The 18463-nt window shown below is 41.7% G+C and overlaps 1 protein-coding gene across 1 annotated transcript in view; it reads right to left on the bottom strand.

Annotated features, from left to right (window-relative positions):
• pgm5 (phosphoglucomutase 5) overlaps positions 1–18463 on the bottom strand; it is a 74198-nt gene that overhangs the window by 18121 nt on the left and 37614 nt on the right. The window contains exon 7 of the mRNA XM_061900676.1: positions 11054–11169. Coding sequence (XP_061756660.1) covers positions 11054–11169 — 116 coding nt within the window. The remainder of the gene's footprint in view (positions 1–11053; positions 11170–18463) is intronic.

The raw sequence follows: 18463 nt of genomic DNA, 5'->3' as shown, positions 1-18463 counted from the left end.
ACAGAAACCATATCAAAACAAAAATATATTTTTTCCCCTATCTTTGTCTATTTTCATACATTTTTGAAAAAGCTCCAGGGAGCCACTAAGGCGGCGCTAAAGAGCCGCAGGTTGCAAACCCTCGCCCTAGACCAAGGCTATTCATCTAGGGGCAAAATCAGTCCCGGAATGACACCATACCAGCCCCTGGGTCAGTTAAAAACTTGGGAGACAAACAAAATAAGAACTTGGACCACTCTAAACACATTTGAAGATCCTTGCATTGACATTTCAACATTGCTAGCAAACATAGAACACTGGTCTCCAAACTTGTGATTTAGATAACTGAGACGTGATTCATGTTAATAAAGTAATGCTGTTGCTTGTTTACTTCAGATGTAGTTACTAGTCATTTGTTCAACTACTTTATTTCGACTCGTGGTGTTCCCCAAGGTTCCATATTAGGTCCTCTCTTTTTCATCATTTGGGTCATTTAACCGGGGGCCTGTGAGTTCAGCTTGAAAAGGTTGGAGGGACTCACATTTTTGCAGCAGATTATAAAAAACACCGGAGTTGTGAAGACTATGTGGCATAACGATGCCGGTTATGTTCTTCCAGGGATGCGTCGAGCAAAAACACAGCTTGAGGTAAGAAATAAAGATTTAATAAATCAAAACAGGCTGGAAACAAAAACACTGGTGCTAAGCAGCAAAGGCAAACAAATGGCGCTAGCATGGAAACTAAAAATAAGAACAGATAAACTAAACTTGGCACAAGGGCACAAAAAAGGGAAAACAAACCATTAGCATGAGAGCTATAATAAACAAAACGCGGAGCGAGAGCTAGCGTGTATGTAAAGTAAGTCTTCGTCAGATGCATGAAAGCAAACTAGGATCCCAGGCAGAACAATGAAAATGGGCAGGGTTATATAAGGCAGTAATCAGAATAGAAACAGGTGTGCGTCGAAAGCAAGGGGAAGGTGAAAATAATATGTAACCTTGGTGACGGACTAAACAGGAACTAAGGAGTCAGACGGAGAGTGATACAAAAATGGAAACAAAACAACAATCTGTGAAGATCCGAGCAGCGGATCGCAACAGGAGTGCTGTTATTCAGAAGGTCCCTCAAAAAGAACAGAGGATGCAGGTTCTCCGGAATATACGAAATAAGACTAATAGAGTAATAAAAATAGACTAATAATACCTCGTAGCACAATCATTTTCTGTTCGATATTTACAATGCACCTCTACTAATAATTCAAAGCTGACATGGAGTATTTTTTTTTTAATTCAAAAAGGATATATCTTATATTGTATTTTGGAAATTGAATTTATTCAAATGGCCCTCGCTATTTATTGCTTTTTCAGTGTGCAGCCCCCATGGAACAGGTTTTGACACCCATGAAATGGATCAATATAATAATAACCATATGTCAATACGAAGGTCCTGCAGTCCTGGGTTCAAATCCCGGCTCGGGATCTTTCTGTGTGGAGTTTGCATGTTCTCCCCGTGAATGCGTGGGTTCCCTCCGGGTACTCTGGCTTACTCCCACCTCCAAAGACATGCACCTGGGGATAGGTTGATTGGCAACACTAAATTGGCCGTAGTGTGTGAATGTGAGTGTGAATGTTGTCTGTCTATCTGTGTTGGCCCTGAGATGAGGTGGCGACTTGTCCAGGGTGTACCCCGCCTTCCGACCGATTGTAGCTGAGATAGGCGCCAGCGCCCCCCGTGACCCCGAAAGGGAGTAAGCGGTAGAAAATGGATGGATGGATGGATGGAGAGACGGAACCGAGGAGCCGACCGCAGGGGCGGACAAATGCCGGTCCTACCCGCAATGGCGGCCAGGAGGTGGGGCGTGCGGCGGAGAGAGGAGGCGGGACGCACTCAGAGCGACGCTCCAGCCAGCCAAGTCAGGTGTGTTCACCACACACCTGCGCTCAATCTGCTCATCTGTTGTTGCAGCACAAAAGAGGGGAAGGAGGAACGAGCGAGGAGGAGTAGGCGAAGACACCACGGCAACCAGACAACGAGCACGACGATCAAGGACAAGAGAGAGAGAGATGACAACCCGCAACGGACGCAAACGCCGGACGCCTTTCCTGCAGCGACGGCAAGCAGGAAGAGCCCGCGCGCTGAAAAGTGACGCGATCGGATGGCCAAGAGAAGACAGGTTTATTGAACTAATAAACACTAGTCAAACCTGCTATGATGCGTCTTGTGTCGAGTGTCACGGCAACCCGCACGGTGACGGCGGCTGGGAGTCCGCCACACCATAATAATGAATTAAATACATTTCTGTAATATATCATTAAAAAATTAGCTCCCAGTCCACACTTTGGACACCCATGTCATATATGCTCCTTAAGGGAGCTATTTTGCTGCTCACGAGGACAGTTGCACAGTTTCTGTTGTGAGCGTGCTGATACTTTAACAAGAATCAATGTGTTAAAGGGGAACATTATCACCAGACCTATGTAAGCGTCAATATATACCTTGATGGTGCAGAAAAAAGACTATCTATTTTTTGAACCGATTTCCGAACTCTAAATGGGTGAATTTTGGCGAATTAAACGCCTTTCTGTTTATCACGCTAGAGGCGATGACGTCAGAATGTGACGTCGCCGAGGTAACACAACCACCATTTTCATTTTCAACACATTGCAAACACCGGGTCTCAGCTCTGTTATTTTCCGTTTTTTTGACTATTTTTTGGAACCTTGGAGACATCATGCCTCGACGGTGTGTTGTCGGAGGGTGTAACAACACTAACAGTGAGGGATTCAAGTTGCACTGAAGATGCGAAAGTGGCAAGAAATCTGCCGCCGGACCCCCATTGAATGTGCCAGAGTGTCTCCACATTTGACCGGCGATGCTAAGGCAGACATGGCACAGAGATGTATGGATAACCTGCAAATGCATTTGCAACGATAGTCAACGAAATCACAAAGGTGAGTTTTGTTGATGTTGACTGCCAGCTAATCGATGCTAACATGCTACGCTAATCGATGCTAACATGCTATTTACCGGCGGTGCTAAAGCAGACATGGAACAGAGATGTATGGATAACCTGTAGATGCATTTTTAACTATATTCCGTTTCCTTCCACCCACATTTAATGCGAAAAAAACACTTACCAATCGACGGATTTAAGTTGCTCCAGTGTCAAAAGATGCGAAAGTCCTGATCGTTTGGTCCGCACATTTTACCGGCGATGCTAACGCAGCTATTCTGACATGCTATGGCTATTAATAGCGTCAATAGCTATTCGCTCAATAGCTGCAGTTTCTTCTTCAATATTTTCATACTCCAACCATCTGTTTCAATACATGCATAATCTGTTGAATCGCTTATGTCGCTGAAATCCGAGTTTGAATCCGAGCTAATGTCACTGTATCTTGCTGTGGTATTCCCATTGTTTGTTTACATTGGCAGCACTGTGTGACGTCACAGGGAAATGGCCAGTGTCTTCGCAGAGAGCCGAAAATAAGGCACTTTAAAGCTTTATTTAGGGATATTCCGAGACCGGTAAAATTTTGAAAAAAACTTCAAAAAATACAACAAACCACTGGGAACTGATTTTTATTGTTTTTAACCCTTTTGAAATTGTGATAATGTTCCCCTTTAAGTAACACTTCCATTAAAAGGGTGTGGAGTAAAAAAGGGACAAGTCCTAACCTTTGCAAATGTCTCAAACATGCGGCATGAACGTGTCCTATTGGCAGAAGACATCTGTTAGGAAAGTGACAGTCGCCAGTGTCTAATCCCAGTGTGTCTGCTTGCGAGGCCAGCTCTACGTCTTCCCATCCATCCGGAGCGTTGAAATCCTCTTAAAAAAGGACACGCTACAACACACATATGATATCATTCTCCCTCTTTTCTGTCCATTGGCTATCGCAGCTGCACATGGGCGGGAGGCGGGGTACACCCTGGACAAGTCACCACCTCATCGCAGGGCCAACACAGACAGACAACATTCACACTCACATTCACACACTAGGGACCTTTTAGTGTTGCCAATCAACCTATCCCCAGGTGCATGTCCTTGAAGGTGGGAGAAAGCCGGAGTACCCGGGGGTAACCCATGGGAGAGCGTGCAAACTCCAAACAGAAAGATCCCGAGCCCAGGATTGAAGCCAGGACCAATATAATATTAGATTTTGATAATATTGAATTTTAAAAGATATGCAATTGCATGCAGTACATTATTTTTAATATCAAAAGGGAAACAACAAATACATGTAGTAATAAAATATTAAGCATTTTATTAACGCATATTATTTGCTGGCTTTTGCGGGCCACATAAAATAATGTGGCGAGTTTGACACAAGTGAACTAAATTCTATGAAGAAGGCAGTGTCACTACTGTACTAGCACAGAAAAAAAGTGCTGCAGCATGGTGGAGCAGCGTGTACACATGATGCCCCCTTCACATTTCTGAATGCCCCCACATACAGTACAGGCCAAAAGTTTGGACACACCTTCTCCTCATTCAATGCGTTTTCTTTATTTTCATGACTATTTACATTGTAGATTGTCCCTGAAGGCATCAAAACTATGAATGAACCCATGTAGAGTTATGTACTTAACAAAAAAAAGGTGAAATAACTAAAAACATGTTTTATATTCTAGTTTCTTCAAAATAGCCACCTTTTTCACATACACTTGGCATCCTCTCGATGAGCTTCAACAGGTAGTCACCTGAAATGGTTTTCGATTCACAGGTGTCCTTGAAGCTCATCGAGAGAATGCCAAGAGTGTGCAAAGCAGTAATCAGAGCAAAGGGTGGCTATTTTGAAGAAACTAGAATACAAAACATATTTTCAGTTGTTTCACATGTGTTCATTCCTATTTTGGATGCCTTCAGTGACAATCTACAATGTAAATAGTCATGAAAATAAAGAAAAAACGCATTGAATGAGAAGGTGTGTCCAAACTTTTGGCCTGTACTATATGTGGCCTGTACCGTATATATTTTTTTAACCTTTAAGGCTCCCCTTAAGTTTGATCCTGGGACCCAGAAGTGTCTCAGTCATGAAAACAGTAAAAATAAATCTGTGGAGGGGGGCGTTCTGCAGCAGAACGGGGTGTGCCAGGATCGGCCTCGGAGTCAGCGACAGGTGCGTAGATGGCCCAGGTAGGCCTTGTTATCTAATAAATGATAAATGGATTGTACTTGTATAGCGCTTTTCTACCTTCAAGGTACTCAAAGCGCTTTGACACTACTTCCACATTTACCCATTCACACACACATTCACACACTGATGGAGGGAGCTGCCATTGAAGGCGCCAACCAGCACCCATCAGGAGCAAGGGTGAAGTGTCTTGCTCAGGACACAACGGACGTGACGAGGTTGGTACTAGGTGGGAATTGAACCAGGGACGCTCGGGTTGCGCACGGCCACTCTCCCCACTGCGCCACGCCGTCACCTGTCGCTCTGTATAAGCAGCAGCCGGGAGGAATGAGGTGGTGGGAGCTGGAGCGAGTGCACGAGCAAGAGCGAGAGCGGCAAAAGGACACTTGCTGGAAAGCAAGCTGCTGCACTATTAGAAATAAAGACTCTAATGTAACCCTGATCCAGGCTCTCATGGCAGTGCTTGGTGGACTGGAGGACGCGCAGGAGGGCAACCTCCGTAAAATCATATATTTTATTTTTTATCAACGTTTAAATCTCTAGATAAACTTCAGATCTGATTGATTGATTGATTGAAACTTTTATCAGTATATTGCACAGTACAGTACATATTCCGTACAATTGACCACTAAATCGTAGTACCCGAATAAGTTTTTCAATTTGTTTAAGTCGGGGTCCACGTTAATCAAATCAGTCTTTCTGTCTAGTTTTATTTTGTTAATGTTTTATGCAATTTTTGATGAAGAAAACCCTGTTTTTATAACAAAAAACACAAATATGCAATATGTTGTTAAGTACACAACTCCACATGTTTTCATTCATAGCTTTTATGCCTTCAGTGACAATCTACAATGTAAATAGTCATGATAATAAAGAAAACGCATTGAATGAGGAGAAGGTGTGTCCAAACTGTTGGCCTGTACTGTGTATATTTTTTTTTAACCTTTAGGGCTCCCCTCAAGTTTGGTCCTGGGACCCAGAAGTGTGTAGTCATAAAAACAGTAAAAATAAATAAATTATTTCATTTTTTGTAAACGCTTAAATCTCTAGATATACTTCAGATCTTTTTGTCTATTGTTTTATTTTGTTTATGTTTTATGCATTTTTTGTTGAAGAAAACCCCGTTTTTATGGCAAAAAACAAAAAATATGCAACATGTTGTAAAGTACAAAGCCCCACATGTGTTCATTCATAGTTTTGATGCCATTTGGGACAATCTAAAATGTAAATAGTCATGAAAATAAAGAACATTGGGTGTGTCCAAACTTTTGGCCTGCTTAGAACCGACGCTTGTCTGGGCTCACATAATGAATCAGATCCTATTACCACACAAAAAAAACCTTTAGGCTATTCAATTGGCTTTGCTTGGACAATACACAATAATAATATAAACCTGGATGCAAAACAGCGCTGACATTTGGAGTGAAGAGTAAAAGTGGTGCACAGCTGAGATGATTTACAGCAAAGCTCCCTTCTGCAAAGCTTTTTGGCCTTAAAAGGGTAGACAGCTCATGTGCTCTGCAGAGAGACCTCCTTTCACTTCTCTGCTCCCTGCACTCGTGCTGGCTCTCCGCTACCAATTCTCCTTACATCTCTCAGACACTTTTAAGTCGTGTTTATCCCGTGTAGAAGCTGGAGGGGGAAACATGTGGACCAGACACCAGCAGCGACATGTGCCGTCTGCATGTTGCAGCCATTCAAAGAGTCTCCTTTTATAGCAGAAGAATGGGGATTATTTACACATGCAGCCGGGGTCGCGGCCCTCATCTATTACATGGCAGTCGGGATGCGCTCCAGCCTGAGAAAGAGCGAGTGGGCAGTGTGTGTGAATGTGTGTGTGTGTGTGTGTGTGTGTGTGTGTGTGTGTGTGTGTGTGTGTGTGTGTGTGTGCGTGCGTGTGTGTGTGTGTGTGTGTGTGTGTGTGTGTGTGTGTGTGTGTGTGTGTCAACAAGAAGGGGGGAGAGGACTTGGATTCTGTTGTATTTTTTCCCCCTTTGGCCTTCTTAGGAGTCAGTCATAAACATCTCTTACTCCATGTGGGGAGTCTACAAAATAAGTAAGCTGGCAGCCAAACTAAGGTAAAACATTTTAAAACAAATATTGTAATGATGATTTAGTGCCTGGGTGTCAAACTCTGGCCCGCGGGCCAAAATTGGCCCGCCGTGTAATTTCATTTGGTCCTTGAGGCAATATCAAATTAACATTAGAGCTGGCCTGCTGGTATTATACAGATAATACTCAGACTTGCCGACCCTCCCGATTTTCCCGGCAGACTCACAAATTTCAGTGCCCCTCCCGAAAATCTCCCGGGGCAACCATTCTCCTGATCTTCACCCGGACAACAATATTGGGGGCGTGCCTTACAGCCACTGCCTTTAGCATTCTCTACAACCTGTCGTCACGTCCGCTTTTCCTCTATACAAACAGTGTGCCGGCCAAGTCACATAACACATGCAGCTTTTCACACACACAAGTGAATGCAGGGCATACTTGGTCAACAGCCATACAGGTCACACTGAGGGTGGCCATGTAAACAACTTTAACACTGGTAAAGGTTAAAGTAAAGTTAAAGTACCAATGATTGTCACATACACCCTTGGTGTGGTGAAATTATTCTCTGCATTTGACCCATCACCCTGGGAGGTGAGGGGAGCAGTGGGCAGCAGCGGTGCCACGCCCGGGAATCATTTTTGGTGACTTAACACCCAATTCCAACCCTTGATGCTGAGTGGCAAGCAGGAAAGGAATGAGTCCCATTTTTATAGTCTTTGGTATGATTCGGTCGGGCTTTGAACTCACAACCTACCGATCTCAGGGCGGACACTCTAAAAAATGTGCCAAACTGTGAACCCACACCAAACAAGAATGACAAACACATTTTGTGGGAGAACATCCATAACGTAAAACAACATAAACACAACAGAATCAATACCCAGAACCCCTTGCAGCACTAACTCTTCCAAGACGCTACAATGTCACTATGTATACACGCCTCACTTTCCAGTCAGGGCTTGAGTATTGTATGCTGTAGACCGGTGTTCTTCAACCACTGTGCCGTAGCACACTGGATACAGTCTTGTGTGCCGTGGGAGATTATCTAATTTCACCTACTAGGGTTAAAAATATTTTTTGCAAACCAGTAATTATAGTCGGCAAATGATTTGTTGTTGTTAATGTCGGTGTTGTCTAGAGCTCAGCAAAGTAAACGTGTAATACTCTTCCACATCAGTAAGTGGCAGCGGGTAGCTAATTGCTTTGTAGCTGTCAGAAACAGCGGGAGGCAGTGTGCAGGTAAAAAGGTGTCAAATGCTTAAACCAAAAATAAACAAAAAGGTGAGTGCCATAAGAAAAGGCATTGAAGCTTAGGGAAGACTATGCAGAATGAAACCAATACTAAACTCGCTACAGAGTAAACAAAAACAGAATGCTGGACGACAGCAAAGACTTACTGTGGAGCAAAGGTGGCGTCCACAATGTCCATCCGAACATGACATGACAATCAACAATGTCCACACAAAGAAAGATAAAAACAACTGAAATATTCTTGATTTCTAAAACAAAGTAGATGCGGGAAATATTGCTCAAAGGAAGACATGAAATTGCTTCAGGAGAATACCAAAAAAGAGAAAAAGTCACCAAAATAGGAGTGCAAGACAATAACTAAAACACTACACACAGGAAAACAGCAAAAAAGTCAAAATAAGTCAGGGTGTGATGAGACAGGTGGTGAAAGTACACCTACTTTGAGACAAGAGCTATCTATAGTGATGCATGCTTGGTTATGGTTTCAAGTCATATCCAAAAATTGTGACGACTTTTTACTGTCAACTGAGTTTCGTTTTTTAATGATTTTTGCTGGTGGTGTGCCTCTGGATTTTTCCAATGCAAAATATGTGCCTTGGCTCAAAAAAGGTTAAAAACACTGCTGTTGACTGTTTGCTGGCTCCAGTTTTCTTTGTATCCTGTTGCCTGGTTCCTGGTTCCTGTGTACTGTCACCTGTTTTCGAGTTTTCCCTGCATTATGGACATTAAAATCATGTTTTCCTGCAACTAGCCTGCCATTGCTGCATCTTGGGGTTCGTCACCAACAATTCCTGACAACCTGACCTGTTTCCCTGTTCTTGTTTATTAAGGTTTAAACAAAACAAAGTCAATAATAGACAATAACTAAACAAAATACAAAAATACAATATACTTCTCATTTAAATCCTTTGTTTTGTACTGTCAAAGTCCTGCCGTGTCCAGGGGATTATTGCCTGAATTTTGAAACCATAACAAAATGCCCAAAAAATGATTTTGTAAAAATAAAAATGTTGATTCCATCACTGTAATATCCATCATATAGTAATATACTAGTAGGGTTGTACGGTATACCGGTACTACTATAGTACCGCGATACTAATGAATAAAATTCGGTACTATACCGCCTCTGAAAAGTCAGCCAGCACAGACAACAACAACCAGCATATTGATTCCCTATTCTACACACACACACACACTCCTTTTTTTTCAATGTTTGTACGGAACCGAAAACCAATAAAGTTAGCACGTTGTGTAAATGGTAAATAAAAACACATTACAATGATTTGCAAATCCTTTTCAACCTATATTCAATTGAATAGACTGCAAAGACAGGATACTTAATGTTCGAACTGTTAAACTTTGTTATTTTTTGCAAATATTAGCTCATTTGGAATTTGATGCCTGCAACATATTTCAAAAAAGTTGGCCACAATTGTCAAAAAGGACTGAGAAAGTTAAAGAATGCTTATCAAACACTTATTAGGAACATCCGACAGGTGAGCAGGCTAATTGGGAGCAGGTGGGTGCCATGATTGGGTATAAAAACAGTGCCCATGAAATGCTCAGTCATTCACAAACAAGGATGGGGCAAAGGTCACCACTTTGTGAACAAATGCGTGTGCAAAGTGTCGAACAGTTTAAGAACAACATTTCTCAACAAGCAATTGCAAGAAATTTAGGGATTTCACCATCTACGGTCCATAATATCACCAAAAGGTTCAGAGAATCTAGAAAAATCACTGCACGTAAGCGATGATATTACGGACCTTCAATCCCTCACGCAGTACTGCATCAAAAAGCGATATCAATGTGTAAAGGATATCACCACATGGACCCAGGAACACTTCACAAAACCACTGTCAGTAACTATAGTTTGTCGCTACATCTGTAAGTGCTAGTTAAAACTATATTATGCAAACCGAAAGCCATTTATCAACAACACCCAGAAACGCCGCCGGCTTCTCTGGGCCCCAACTCATCTAAGATGGACTGATACAAAGTGGAAAAGTGTTCTGTGGTCTGACGATGCCACATTTCAATTTTGGGGGGGAAACTGAGGACATCGTGTCCTCAGGAACAAAGAAGAAAAGAACCATCCGGACTGTTATAGGCGCAAAGTTGAAAAGCCAGCATCTGTGATGGTATGGGGGTGTATTCGTGCCCAAGGCATGGGTAACTTACACATCTGTGAAGGCACCATTAAATGCACATTAAAAGTACATACAGCTTTTGGAGCAACATATGTTGCCATCCAAGCAACGTTATCATGGACGCCCCTGCTTATTTCGGCAAGACAATCCCAAGCCACGTGTTACAACAGCGTGGCTTCATAGTACTAAACTGGCCTGGCTATAATCCAGACCTGTCTCCCATTGAAAATGTGTGGCGCATTATGAAGCCTAAAATACCACAACGGAGACCTCGGACTGTTGAACAACTTAAGCTGTACATCAAGCAAGAATGGGAAAGAATTCCACATGAAAAGCTTCAACAATTGGTTTACTCAGTTCCCAAATGTTTACTGAGTGTTGTTAAAAGGAAAGGCCATGCAACACAGTGGTAAAAATTCCTCCGTGCCAACTTTTTTGCAATGTGTTGCCGAGTGAGTGAAAGTGCGATGCTGACGTGGTCGCTACCTGTCCCGAAACTCTCCTCGCCGCAGATGGAACAACGTCCGGAGTCCATCAGATTGCCAAAGTACCTCCAACCAGTAGGAGTCTCATACAGCGACAGTTTCATGGCTTTGGCTACCCTGAGAGGAATAAAAAAGTAGAATTATCACCTGCTGGTAGTTTGACAGTCACAATGACATTTGAAAAGAGAAGCAAAGCGAACCAAGCAACAACTTAATAAGGTAAGAGTTACAGGATCAAGTCAGCAAACCTTTCCAAGCTCATGAGGAAAAAGGGCAGAAATGTATTCAGTAGTAGAGTTTAAATTTGGGGGCACACATACTGTATTAGTAACTGGACAGATCCATACAGGGTCCAAGCAGAAGTATGTCATATAGGAAAAACTATACACCACAAAAAAATGCTACATCCATCCATCCATCCATTTTCTACCGCTTGTTCCTTTTGGGGGTGGTGAGGGGTGCTGGAGCCTATCTCAGCTGCATTTTGGGCGGAAGGCGGGGTACACCTTGCACAAGTCGCCACCTCATCACAGGGCCAAATGCTAGGTCGCATTACCTATTTTTTAAAGTAACAAACTTCCTGACAAAAAAAACACAAATGTTAAAAATATGGGTCTTTACTAGAGATGTCCGATAATATCGGACTGTCAATATTATCGGCCGATAAATGCTTTAAAATATAATATCAAAAATTATCGGTATCGGTTTCAAAAAGTAAAATATATTACTTTTTAAAACGCCGCTGTGTACACGGACGTAGGGCGTGGTACAGAGCGCCAATTAACCTTAAAGGAACTGCCTTTGCGTGCCGGCCCAGTCACAAAATATTTACGGCTTTTCACAAACACAAGTGAATGCAACGCATACTTGGTCAACAGCCGTACAGGTCACATTGAGGGTAGCCGTACAAACAACTTTAACACTGTTACAAATATGCGCCACACTGTGAACCCACACCAAACAAGAATGACAAACACATCCGCACCGTAACACAACATAAACACAACAGAACAAATACCCAGAACACCTTGCAGCACTAACTCTTCCGGGACGCTACAATGTACCCCCCCCCCCCCCCCCCCCCCCCCCCCCCCCCCCCAACCCTGGCCACCTCAACCTCCTCATGCTCTCTCAGGGAGAGCATGTCCCAAATTCCAAGCTGCTGTTTGAGACATTTTTAAAAAAAATAATGCACTTTTTGACTTCAATAATAAATATGGCAGTGCCATGTTGGCATTTTTTTCCATAACTTGAGTTGATTTATTTTGGAAAACCTTGTTACATTGTTTAATGCATCCAGCGGGGCATCACAACAAAATTAAGCATAATAATTAATAGTTAATTCCACGACTGTATATATCGGTATTGTCATGATCTGTGGTGTGTAAAATCTTTTTTGTTATTTTTCTGTTTGTTTAGGACTCCATTAGTTCCTGTTTTTGCGCTCCCTTGTTTGGGCACTATGGCGACTCATTGGTTTCATCTGCCCCATGTGACACACACACCTGGCTCTAACCAAAAAGAGACTATTTAAGCTTGTGGTGGCCAGTTAGTCGTCTGGCGACATTGCTCTGTTGATTATCTTTTCATGCTCTGTTCATGCTGGTATTCTTGCTATTGCTCTTCTCATGCTTCATTCCATGCCAAGTAAGTTTTTTGTTCATTCATGCCACAGTTAGCAACTTTCGTTTTAATGTCCATAGTTCAGTCTGTTAGTTTTTGTTTCCTGCGTTAAGTTGTGCTTTCACCTTGTGCGCCTTTTTTGTTTTCACATGTAAGATTCAAGATTAAATCATGTTTTTACCTGCACGCCTTGTCCTGAGTAGTCCGTTTGCATCCCGGGAGAACAAACCCCGCAGTAAGCTACGTAAACCTTGTCAGAACGAGGACTAAGTTGTGGTTTGTTTTCCCGGAATGCAAAGGAAGGTGATGGGAACGGCGTGAAGGTAAATACATATTTTAATATATCTATAAAAAAAAGTGCAAATCAAAGACGCGCACAAGTGATGTTTTGATGAGGCGTCATGAAGCATTTCGACACATTGCAAAACTGTATTGATACTGTGTCGATACTGTGTCACTAAATACTGACATCTGCTGGACATTAAAAATCCCTACAGGCAACCTATGGACCGACTCAACTGACACTGATTTTATGACCTAGTATATACAATAATAAAAACCAAGTCATTGTACAAACCCCGTTTCCATGAGTTGGGAAATTGTGTTAGATGTAAATATAAACGGAATACAATGATTTGCAAATCATTTTCAACCTATATTCAGTTGAATATGCTACAAAACAACATATTTGATGTTCAAACTGATAAACTTTTTTTTTTTTTTTTTTTGCAAATAATCATTAACTTTAGAATTTGATGGCAGCAACACGTGACAAAGAAGTTGGGAAAGGTGGCAATAAGTACTGATAAAGTTGGGGAATGCTCATCAAACACTCATATGGAACATCCCACAGGTGTGCAGGCTAATTGGGAACAGTTGGGTGCCATGATTGGGTATAAAAGCAGCTTCCATGAAATGCTAAGTAATTCACAAACAAGGATGGGGCGAGGGTCACCAATTGGTAAGCAAATTGTCGAAGAGTTTTAGAACAACATTTCTCAACGAGCTATTGCAAGGAATTTAGGGATTTTACCATCTACGGTCCGTAAAATTATCAAAAGGTTCAGAGAATCTGGAGAAATCACTGCATGTAAGCGATGATATTACGAACTTTTGATCCCTCTGCATCAAAAACCTACATCAGTGTGTAAAGGATATCACCACATGGGCTCAGGGAAACTTCAAAAAACCACTGACAGTAACTACAGTTAGTCGCTACATCTGTAAATGCAAGTTAAAACTCTACTATGCAAAGCGAATGCCATTTATCAAAAACACAGAGGAACGCCGCCGGCTTCGCTGGGCTCAAGCTCATCTAAGATGGACTGATGCAAAATGGAAAAGTGTTCTGTGGTCTGACGAGTCCACATTTCAAATTATATTTGGAAACTGTGGACGTGGTGTCGTCCTCCGGAACAAAGAGGAAAAAAAACATCCGGATTGTTATAGGCGCAAAGTTCAAAAGCCAGCATATGTGATGGTATGGGGGTGCATTAGTGCCCAAGGCATGGGTAACTTACACATCTGTGAAGGCACCATTAATGCTGAATGGTCCATACAGGTTTTGGAGCAATATATGTTGTCATCCAAGCAACGTTATCATGGAGGCCCCTGCTTATTTAAGCAAAACAATGCCAAGCCATGTGTTACAACAGCGTGGCTTTGTAGTAAAAGAGTGCGGGTACTTTCCTGGCCCGCCTGAAGTACAGACATGTCTCCCATCAAAAATGTGTGGCGCATTATGAAGCGTAAAATACGACAACAAGACTGTTGAACAACTTAAGCTGTACATCAAGCAAGAATGTTGAAGAATTCCACTTTCAAAGCTTCAACAATTAATTTCCTCAGTTCCCAAACATTTATTGGGTGTTGTTGAAAGAAAATGTGATGTAACACAGTGGTGAACATGCCCTTTCCCAACTACTTTGGCACGTGTTGCAGCCATGAAATTTTAAGTTAATTATTATTTGCAAAAAAAAAATAAAGTTCATGAGTTTGAACATCAAACATCTTGACTTTGTAGTGCATTCAATTGAATATGGGTTGAAAAGCATTTGCAAATCATTGTATTCTGTTTATATTTACATCTAACACAATTTCCTAACTCATATGGAGACGGGGTTTGTAGGATTATTTCATATCTTCATTTAAAAAATATATTTTTTTATCTTTTTTAGATACAGTCAATAAATAATGTCAACATGTATCATAACATGGAAATCTAAGAGAACAAGTTGTGAATGAGGATGCTTGTGGACTGGGATTTTATTTTTTAAAATGTTTTATTTTTTTACACATTTTTATTAAAAAAAAAACAAAAAAACAGTTTTTCCAACGTTTTAAATTTTAGACGATTTCTCTTCTTAGCTATTATTTCATGGCGGAAATCTTTCTTTTTGCCTGAGGCTGCTCCATGATCTCCGACGACGATAAATTACGACAGAAGTGCGGCGATTCTGTTGGCAGCAGCATCCCGTATATAGATGCGCTTCCTTATAAACACAGTTGGGCGCACAGGCGTCAGTTCGACCCAGTTCGCGTGTCGGTCACGTGACCAAAAAAGCTCATGATCTGCCACGTGACTTTCTAAAAGCGGTACGCGCACCAACACAGGGTGCATTGGTATTCCCGGACCCATCACTAGTGACTTTTGTTTCATGTCCATTGTTCAGTTTATGTGTTAGTATTTGTTTCCTGCGTTATGTTGTGCTTTCACCTTGGTTGCCTTTTGGTCTTCACATTTGAGGTTTAAGATTAAATCATGTTTTTACCTGCACACCTTGTCCCGAGTAGTACGTTTGCATTCCGGGAGAACAAACTCCGCAGTAAGCTGCGTAAACCTTGTCAGAACGAGGACTAAGTTGTGGTTTGTTTTCCCGCAATGCAAAGGAAGGTGACGGGATATGGCGTGACGGTAAATACATATTTTAATTTATCTATAAAAAAAAGTTCAAACTAAAGGCGCGCACAAGGCGGAGAACAAACTTGGCTAAAAAAAACAAAAACTACCACAAAGGCAAAAAACTTAGTATATGAAAAATTCGCTAACTGTGACTTGAAAAAACAAAACTTACGTGCGGGGCATGAAGCATGAACTAAGGCATGAAGAGAATGAACAGAGCATGGAACAACAACAATGACGCGATGGCCGACTGCCTGCCAACTACAAGCTTAAATAATAGTGATGTGATTAACGCAGGTGCACGAGTCCTAAACAAAACAGGTGCGTGAGTCCAAATAAATCAGGTGAACTAATGGTTGTCATGGTGACAAAACAAACAAGAGTGCACAATGAGTCCAAAACCAAACAGAACGTGGCCACAAAACATGACAAACCTCCACATCATGACAGGTATCGGTTGATATCGGAATCGGTAATTAGGATGTGGGCAATATCGGAATATCGGCAAAAAAGCCATTATCGGACATCTCTAATGTAAACTGTCTTATGAACGTGAAAACACTCTCCCTGTGGGATTTCCCTTCGGGTTTGTCATGTGCACATAACCATCATGCACATCAGTAAAAGCCCACAGTACGCCCAGTGCAGTTGTTTACAAGACCAAAATAAGAGTAAACCAATTTTAGTTCCTGGGAGGATGTGAGGGCCGGAACTGAAAGCCAAACATTCCAGAAAATAAAAAAATAAAAAACTGATGAGGTTTAAGTGCTGTCGACAGCACATTTACACGTAGAGCGTGAAAAAACAAACCTCCACCTACACAAAAACGTTCAGCAAATTCAAAGTAGCAAAAGGTGGATGAGGCCCCGTCAAGATGTGGGGAGTAGGGGTGAAACACTACCAGCTTTTGGCCGTGACTTTATAATTTGCCAAACATAGCATCCAGTTATGTGTGTCTCCTCTGACCACGGCTTAAAAGCTTTTGCCTGGCATTACGTCAAAAAAGTGGAGCATGCTGGCGCTTTACTTGGGACTTGAAATGGGAGTTCCTCCTTGACTCCAACACCAGCAGACTGACATTGGGTAGTGCCAAAGTACAACACCGGACGAGGTTTTGCCTCTTTTTGATGCCATAGTGATACCTCAATAAATCTGTTTACTATATATAGGGTTTGAAAGTGTGACGTGGGAACGCATTGCATTGTGGGTTCTTGTTGGACTATGAATCGCTTACTTACAAAGCTGAATACAAGACTGTGCTCAAGTTTTTTCTTTTTTTTCTTTAACAAGTTCAGCACACCATAGAGGGCCACAGAAAAATAGCGGGGTTCCGTTTGGGCCGCAGCAGTACTCAGATATAATACCACATTCCACCACTTGTGGCTGTAAAGACAATCTCCAACAAGGAAGTTTCTAAAGCGCAAAAATTAGGAATAAAGTGATGAAGCGGTGAGGCAATTTTATTGACTGTATGATAAAGAAACATATTAAGATAGCAGCAGCTATCTTAATAGCGACTGCTATTATCTTAGTAGCTGCTGCTCCCACCCCGTTGCAAGTCTTGTGGTTTCTGTGTGACAAGTTTATGTGTGTTTATTGGCTAACATATTTGGGGTAGGAGCTACTAAGATATTAGCAGTCGCTATTAAGATAGCTTTTGCTATCTTAATATGTTTCTTTATCATACAGTCAATAAAATTGCCTCACCGCTTCATCCTCTATTCCTAATTTTTGCGCTTTAGAAACTTCTTTGTTGGAGATTTTCTTTACAGCCACAAGTGGTGGAATGTGGTATTTTATCTGAGTACTGCTGCGGCCCAAACGGAACCCCGCTATTTTTCTGTGGCCCTCTATGGTGTGCTGAACTTGTTAAAGAAAAAATAAAACAACTTAAGCACAGAGTCTTGTATTCAGCTATGTAAGTAAGCGATTCATAGTTCAATAGCTGCTGCCCCAACCGTGTTTCAAGTCTTGTGTTTTCTGTGTGACAAGTTTATGTGTGCTTATCGGCTATCAAGTTTTTTTTCTTGGCCTCAGGCTGGACCCCCCACCAAGAGCCCAGTCTGAAATCAACTCCCCTGTACAATGTGTGTCTAATCTTGAACGGGTTTATGCTGATATATAATGACAATAAAGAGTGTTTTCTTCCTATTCATTGTTAATTTAGTTTGTTAATTAAAGCAAAACATAATTATGCGTATGTATTTATTTAGCTTATTTTTCTAATCAGCCTGACCTAAGTCTGAGGTTTGTGTGTTAGATACATACAGTCGTGGTCAAAAGTTTACATACACTTGTGAAGAACATAATGTCATGTCTGTCTTGAGTTTCCAATCATTTCTACAACTCTTATTTTTTATGACAGAGTGATTGGAGCACATACTTGTTGGTCACAAAAAACATTCATGAAGTTTGGTTCTTTTATGAATTTATTATGGGTCTACTGGAAATGCGACTGGGTCAAAAGTATACATACAGCAATGTTACAATTTGGTTACATGTCCCTTGGCAAGTTTCACTGCAATGAGGCGCTTTTGGTAGCCATCCACAAGCTTCTGGCAAGCTTCTGGTTGAATTTTTGACCACTCCTCTTTACAAAATTTGTGCAGTTACGCTTAATTTGTTGGTTTTCTGACATGGACTTGTTTCTTCAGCATTGTCCACACATTAAAGTCAGGTCATTGGAAGGCCATTCTAAAACCTTAATTCTGTCCTAATTTAGCCATTCTTTTAACCCTTTGGACGTGTGTTTGGGGTCATTGTCCTGTTGGAACACCCAACTGCGCCCAAGACCCAACCTCCAGGCTGATGATTTTAGGTTGTCCTGAAGAATTTTGGAGGTAATCCTTCTTTTTCATTGTCCCATTTACTCTCTGTACAGCACCA

Source organism: Nerophis ophidion, linkage group LG01 (genome assembly GCF_033978795.1).
Source record: "Nerophis ophidion isolate RoL-2023_Sa linkage group LG01, RoL_Noph_v1.0, whole genome shotgun sequence".
In the NCBI taxonomy this organism is placed as follows: Eukaryota; Metazoa; Chordata; class Actinopteri; order Syngnathiformes; family Syngnathidae; genus Nerophis; species Nerophis ophidion.
This window is presented reverse-complemented; position numbering and strand designations above follow the sequence as displayed.